The sequence below is a fragment of the Amblyomma mixtum genome, chromosome 3 (genome assembly GCF_055824585.1).
Source record: "Amblyomma mixtum isolate Tamu chromosome 3, ASM5582458v1, whole genome shotgun sequence".
Taxonomy (NCBI): domain Eukaryota; kingdom Metazoa; phylum Arthropoda; class Arachnida; order Ixodida; family Ixodidae; genus Amblyomma; species Amblyomma mixtum.
The window spans coordinates 69,456,939-69,464,379 of NC_143014.1; the positions used below are offsets into that span (position 1 = coordinate 69,456,939).

At 48.7% G+C, this 7,441-nt stretch overlaps 1 protein-coding gene across 1 annotated transcript; it reads left to right on the top strand.

The window, feature by feature from the left end:
- Nucleotides 1-266: 266 nt before the first annotated feature.
- LOC149350526 (forkhead box protein L1-like) lies at nt 267-6,160 on the top strand. The gene is made up of 2 exons (XM_089576894.1): nt 267-729; nt 4,913-6,160. The coding sequence occupies exon 2, from the start codon at nt 4,923-4,925 to the stop codon at nt 6,048-6,050; it is 1,128 nt and encodes a 375-aa protein (XP_089433020.1). The 5' UTR covers nt 267-729; nt 4,913-4,922; the 3' UTR covers nt 6,051-6,160.
- The last annotated feature ends 1,281 nt before the right edge of the window (nt 6,161-7,441 follow it).

Genomic DNA, 7,441 nt, shown 5'->3' on the forward strand with positions numbered 1-7,441 from the left:
AAGAGGGCATGCTGATAAAAGCCAATAGTAAACAAAACTCTCGCAGAGAAAGTTTCAAAAAGAGAAGCCAGACGTTCAAAGCGCAGCACGCTAAGGCCAGCAGATTAAACTCGGTTACTACAGCAAGGCCATAGCGCGTATTGCGCTCTAGGCCGCTCATCCCACCGTGTGTGCTGAGCGCCAGAACCGTCAAGTGCTCGCGCGCAAAACTGAGCTCGAGCGCTGCGCAGTCCCGACGCGCAGCCCGGGCGGCCCAGGACGCGGCCGCCGCCTCCACCGCGGGCGGCAGCGACATCTCTCGGTGCAGTCGACAAACGCCGGTTCCGAGGTGCCTGCTGATTCACGCCGACCGGGCGACCGTAACGAGGAGGCTCATAAAATGTATCTAAACATAAATATTCGTCGAGAGGGATGTGTTCGGAAGGAGGGGACCTTTATTTTTCCTAGGCGCCCAGCATAAAGGAAGGAGAAGCGAAAACATTTATATTTCTCTATCGCGCTGGGAGAGGGCGCCGGGAGAGGAGGGGAGCGACTGTTTGTGTATGTAGTCCCTCTGTCGACGTTCAGATATATAAACTGCGCTGTTAAGAAGAGGCCGGGTGGTTTTTAATCAGAAACGGTTCCGCCACGCCGCTGATCGGACTGCTCGCTCGCGCTTGTCTCGCCGCCAGTGCGCACTCGGCCGCCGGGCCCGTCGTCTGTCCGCCTGCGTCGTCTGCTCGAGCCTGGGTGAGTAGATTGTGCAGGGGCCGGCCTGTCGCCGACACACCGTGCACACTTTTTCTTTCGCCCTGTCGTTTCGAGTGATTTGGTTCCGTGCCTTGCGCTGACAGGCACGCGTTTACGGGCTAGTGAGTGTGTTAACCATCTCGCCACCGCCGTATGCGGACGTATGCCTTTTCTTCCTTGTTTTACTTTACTTTGAGCGTGAGCACCCTCACCTTTTTAAAGAAAGATGCACACAAAATTTGACATAGTACTTTTGTTACTCACTGTGCGACATGGAAAAGAAGTCCATGCTTATATTCTATAGCTTGGACTTCCTTCTCAAGTCACACCCATTTATCACGCTTCTCTTGGCCGTTACTGTTGCCCAGGCTTTTGCAGTTGGTATCGCTTTTCTAACAGTGCGTAAACGCGCTTTTCCCATGCTATTTTGCCCCCCCCCCCCCCCCCCCCCCCCCCCCCGAAAAATTTCTTTTAGGGCACTTACGGGTTCCTGCCGCTGCATCGTTATTACAATTGAACCAGTCGATAAAAATTTCTCAATAGGCGAAAGTGTGAGCGACATCGAATGTGGGCCTTTATTGTGTAATAAAATACGAGTAAGCTACTTGCAGCTGCTAACAAAATATTTTGTCTCTCACATTCCTGCTTATTTTTCTCTCGTGGTTGTATTCTTCGCGCTCATCTTGCAATAAAGATGCGCACCGACTACCACACAATGACCCAATTACTTGGAAGTTCTGTAAACGCGGTGACAGCAAATTTCTCTCTATAATCTGCTGTAAAACACGCCTGTCGTTCACACTTAAAACATTTAGCGATCTTTTCTCCGTGGTGTAATTGCTAATGGTAGTAGACGTGCCAGACTCCTAAGACGTACCGGACCACTTGCGACGAATTGCAAGAGAAATTATATTCTTGGGTCACGAAAACAATGTTACACTTATATATATATATTCGGGCATATTGCCGCCTCTCCTCCAGTGTATGTACTTAAGCAGTTCAAAAGCAGCCGCACCATTGGCCTATTTCTGTCACGGTAAACGAGTTCCGTTTGCCGGCGCCTAGCCGGTATACGATAGCATGGTTGAAGCGGCGTTGTTAGCTTGCTCCTTGCACTTGGCATCTGCGTTTTCCAGCAGACGATAGTACAGTAACTTTTTACATGTTTCCGGTTTTTCGTCCGTTTCTTTTTCTGTTTTATAACGGCAATCATTAAGATTAACCGCCTGTAAGAAACCAAGAATACGATGTACGAGTATGTGGGACATGTTCCCTGTGGTTCGCTTGGTCATTTCTAGAAATAAAAAAAAAAGGGGGGGGGGGGGGAGGACAGCATTGAGGAATGAACAAGTGTTGTACAGAATAGTTGAAATCTGGGTTAGTTGGTACATTATACTTAAGAAAAACCAGCCAAAAAGACGGGGACAAAGGAGAGACGAGGCACACACCAGGCAGTCCAGTCGTTGTGTGTGCCTCGTCTCTCCTTTGTCCCCGTCTTTTTGGCTGGTTTTTCTTAAGTATAAGTGTTGTACTCAGCGAAAGTGCGGTTACTGCTTCGTCTGTGAATAACGGTGCTAGCATTTTCGCGGTGCAGGCGCAAAAGTGGCATAAATGACTCGGACGCGATCTAGGTGGCCGCATTGTAATGTCTAAATTGACTTTAGACGGGTGACGACGAAGTTAATGGAAGAGTAGAAAGCTCAACATCTAAAGAGCTATCCATGCTTTATCAGCCGCTAACTGTATGCTCAACAACTTGAACACCGGTTTCAAATTCCGACTTCTTGCACAGAGCGAAATTTTTATTATTCAACGACGTTTCGGCTGCGTACTAAATCCTTGTTCACGATAAAATGTCTGTCGCCGTCCTACGCGCTCCTTGTCCGACGTCTTCGATGACGCGTGCATCCACTCCGTGTGTAATTGGCACAGTAGTGGGTACCATTGCTCGCATCACGCTCCAGTACAACATTCAAAATGCACACGTGCCGACACGCGAAATAAATTGAGGTCCATTTTGGTGAAAGGTAAAAGCAAGTTGCCGCGCGAAGTGTTTACCCTTGTAGTCCGTCATCCCGTGCGCAGAGTGCGATTACAGGCATTTAGGTAGAACCGGAGATTTTAAAGCGCCGCAAACTGTGCCACTGCGCCTTCGGGAACCGGCACGTGTTTGTCAGCACTGTCACCAAACGTGCCGAATCATCGGGGCACTCGACTAATTGAATATAAGAACGTGCGCCTAAATAGCAATGGCGGAACGCCCACGTGCCTTCTTCACGCACTAACGCGTACTTAAATCCGCTGTTTATTGGTCTCGCGTTCTACTGCGGAAAATTCCCCTGTAAGGCAGCCAATCTTCGCCACCAGACGGGCTGCCGCCGAACTCTAGATGACGTCACAAGTCACCGCAGGCAAATATGGGAGAGGCGTGAGTGTACACCACGCGTAAAAAGGACTCGTAAAGCACAAGGTCTCAGGGAAGCACACGATGGTAACCTGTAACAAACATTAAAGGGCTGATGTTAAGATGAGCTTACTGTGCCTATATGTCAGTCTTTCGTTGGCTAAATATACATCCCCCCCCCCCCCCCCCCTGAAAAAGTACTAATTGAAAAAAAAATCCGTTGGCGACGATGGTAACCGGTAACAAAGATTACAGGGCTGATGTAAAGCTTAGCTTACTGTGCCTATCTGTCAGTCTTTCTTCGACTAAATATACATCCCCCCCCTGAAAAGTACTAATTGAAAAAAAAAAAAGACATTTTCCGTTGGCGGTAAAAGTAACTGCTGTTTACGGGATCGGAGGTATACTGCACTCTCAGAGAACTACGCTTTGACGCGAAATTCTGAAGGGCCTAGATTGTTAGCTTGCATAACGCAGCCTCAGCCTTAAGACAGCTTCTCTTATGAAAGTATTTCTGCGCACCTGTTGCTACTAAACAGATGTAGCAGCTAAAGCACGTATAAAGGAGGGCAGAATTTTCATACCGCTTCCTGCACTTGTTCTAAAAAAGCCTTAATTAGACATTTTTCGGTTATTTGCTTAAAGAGGCATCGTTTTCGTGGCTAACACAGTTTCAAAGCTACTTTCTTAATAAAGGCGTGTCCATCTAGGTTTTTTTTTTTTCGAGTTTATATAATTCGAGAATGGGGGGGGGGGGGGGGGGGCACGTGGTTACTGTTTAACGAAAAATGAACCGCAAAGAGAATGTCAGTAAAGTTGGTTGCAAACCTGTCCACGCGTTTTTCTACGGCGTGGCTTTTTTTTTTTTTGCACATGTCGTTGTTTTTTTTTTCGTTCTCTGCAACATTCTTTCTGCTTCGTTCATATCAACCACATATGTTCAAACAGCATCCTGTGCGCTATATGGTAAAAAAAAAAAAAACCTAAGCATAAATCCAACATAAGTATGAGATGCGTCGTTGTTATGCTACTCATTTCTGTCGAACGCTTTTTCTAAAGTCACGTGCGGGTGCAAGCGCAGATGGGGAGTGTTAGAGGGAGAAACTTTATTAAAAGCGTTATAGTTAATTACATGTGGCTACTACGGGTGCAAAAGCACCGGAGACGCGGCAGGCGGCACGAAAAGGTGAATATGAGCGAAATAGTCACTTTATTGTGGCACTTAAAAGTTCACAGCATAGGGCAAAAACTGGGATCGAACTAAAATGAAATATAGTTGGCAGCATCAACTTAGCAAATGTAGTAAGGCAGAGACGGCAGTGATGCTTCAATTGGGGAAGTTTCCATTTTTTAGGGAATTTGAGGAAAGGGAATTTTACGATCCGAAATTCTCACTTTTTCCAACTTTAGTTTTCAAGCTGCTACAGGAAAAAAAAAAGGCCTGCAATGGAGAATTCGGGTCTAACGGCATGGAACATGACAGAAACAGGTGCTATGATAAATACAGCCTTAACTGAAGCTCAAGTTTTGTTTTGTTTTCCTCCTTAGCTGATATTCTTTCGGATGAAGCATACCTATCAGTCGCACGAACAAAGCTATTTACCTTTCTACCATGCGAAAGAATAACACGGCACTTTCGAATGCGAGTGAATAAGTTCAAGTGAATTCCTGTGTGGTGGTCGCAATGGCGCTGTAACTAACGATGTCCTTTATCATCTCGGTGCGTGAACTTCCGTTCTCAGTGCACTGTGAGAACAAATCATTTCTCTTCACTCGCAGGTGTACCTGCATGAAGTCATCAACGGATTGTCAGGCGCTTGAACATGGAGGCGCCTGCAACTCCGACTTTTTCTACCCGCCTGGGTGCCTCGCCCCGGTGTCCGAAACCTTCCCGCACTGCCTCACGCCCCCGGAGCGAGGAGTTGGTTCCGTTCAGTTTCCCATCAGCCCCTACTACCGGCCTGACGTCGGCGCCCTCTCCGACATCGCGAGCCTCGCCGTCGCCGAAGGGGCTATGAAGCCTCCGTACTCGTACATCGCTCTCATCACCATGGCCATCCGCAGTGCTCCAGAGCAGAAGATCACGCTCAACGGTATCTACAAGTTCATCATGGACCGGTTCCCCTTCTACCACCACAACAAGCAGGGCTGGCAGAACTCCATCAGACACAACCTTTCCCTCAACGACTGCTTCGTCAAGCTTCCTCGCGAGAAGGGCAAGCCCGGCAAGGGCCACTACTGGACGCTGGGCGCCAACTGCGAGTCCATGTTCGAGAACGGCAACTTCAGGCGCAGGAAGCGCAGGAAAAAGCAGCCCGTGCTCGAAATGGAGCCTCCTGACGCGGCAGTCCTGGCGAAACACGACAGGCTGTTCGCCTCCGCAGCGGGAAGACCGTGTCAGGAGCTGGTAGGCCTACAGGCCGCCCCCGTCCGGCTGCCGCTGCCGCCGAGAACGCTGAGAGCGCCCGAGGTGTTGGCGAAGCCCGGCCGCAGCTGCAGCTCGCCACCGGGGCCCGCCTGCGACGCGAGCAAAGCTGACGGGCAGTTCAACAGCTCCTTCACTATCGAAAACATAATGAAACGGCCCTCACCGGCCGCGTCGGCACGCACGGAGGCCGACATGCCGCCACTGCTGCATGTTTCGCGGCTGGCCGCGACCGCTGGCTGCGGAGGATCGTTGTTCGGTCACTTTCCCACGTTCACCTTACCGCTGTACCTTGGGAAAGGCTGTTGGATGGAAGAGAGTTTCGCCCAAGCGCAGAGGCAGCCCGGCGTCTTTTGGTCGCCGCTGACTAGGCACGAGGCGCTGATGAGCAACAAGTGCTCGCTCGTATCTCTGGATAGCCAGGCAGGCTGTGATGCTTTCTCGCCGCTATTGAAAACTGATTTGGGTGAAAAAAGAACGGTCACGCCTTGATGTACATGTGTGCTCCCTAGTAAGTTTTCAATTATACTTTAAGGTGCCCTTTATTTATGGCTTTCTGGAGGTGCCTGCTCATCCGCAATAAAGTTGACTTATAATCCAGAGCTAAACGTGTGATATGTCAGCTTCGGCGCGAGTGCGTCTGTTTGTCTTTTATGCCTTCGCAGACATAAAGAAGGGTGCGGTGTTACAAACTCTTTAAGGAATGGTGTGGAAGGCAAAGTGGAAAATGTCTGGAATCCTTCCAAGAGCGAAGCAAATAGGCCGATGGAGCTCGAACGAACCAGCGACCGATCGAAGCTCCTGGGCCCAGGTGTCTATTTTGGTGGGTGAATTACACGGTTATACATCATAAATTCGTAATGCATTTGAGCATAAAGTTCTTATGTACGGACAGGGTTAAACTCCGGCGAATCTCAAATGGACAGTCCGCACTGTGACAACTGTGCCGCGATAGAAACTGTGGAGCATATCTTGCTTGAGTGCCCTGCATATACTACCGAGCGTGCGTACTATGAACATTGCATGCAGAAGCTCTGCTCAGTGCCCCTTACAATGGACAAAGTTTTAGGTCCCTTAGCCTGCCTTAGGCAACAGAGACTTGCAATGACTTTTCTATTCACATATTTAAAAGACATTGGACATCTTGATAAGCTTTAAACTCACTTGCACGTCACCTTCATGCATTCTTCATGCAGTGAACTTCGTCAGCCCATTTGACGGACTATGCACTCCATCACTCCATAGGTTACATCAATTCTCGCCATTGCATCCTTAGTACCCATTTCATGGCCGCATTTTATCTTCGTTTTTTTTTTTTACCTCTTCCACTCTGCTCTCCTTCTGTCTTTATCTCCCAAATTCCCCTCCCTACGCAGAGTAGCATGCCAGCGATTTTTAAACGCCGGCTAAATTCTCTGCTCTTCATTAAAGAGTCTCTCTCTCTCTCTCGCCAATGCGGGAAGTTCTCGTAGTCTTGTGCGATGACCGTCTCTATAGTCTTCAAGCGGTCTCCACCTCTACGTTCTAGATCATCGCCAAAGCATAGCCGATCTATAATGGTCAGGTTAATACTACAGGAGGCGTTGCTTTTCATCACGTTATTGCGTTTCAGTGTGAGGCAGATTCAAAATCTACAAGTTTATTCCTGCGGCACATTCAGCTGACTATTTTAAAACTGGGAGATTTCTTGCTTTTGTTTCCCGAACAGTTCTTCAACAGTCGGTTTTCGCTTCCTAGTTCAACAGCACATGGTTGCGTTAGTTATTCTGACTTGTAGCGCGTGTCGCGAAAATTCCCACACCATTACATCATGACCGGAGTTTGTAGCGGGCCGCAGGACGGTGCTGGTTTTCGTTTCTATTGGCTGACCTCGACAATAGAAA

Coding starts and splice junctions, on each gene's coding strand:
- LOC149350526 (XM_089576894.1), top strand. CDS start 4,923: ATGAAGTCATCAACGGATTGTCAGGCGCTTGAACATGGAGGCGCCTGC.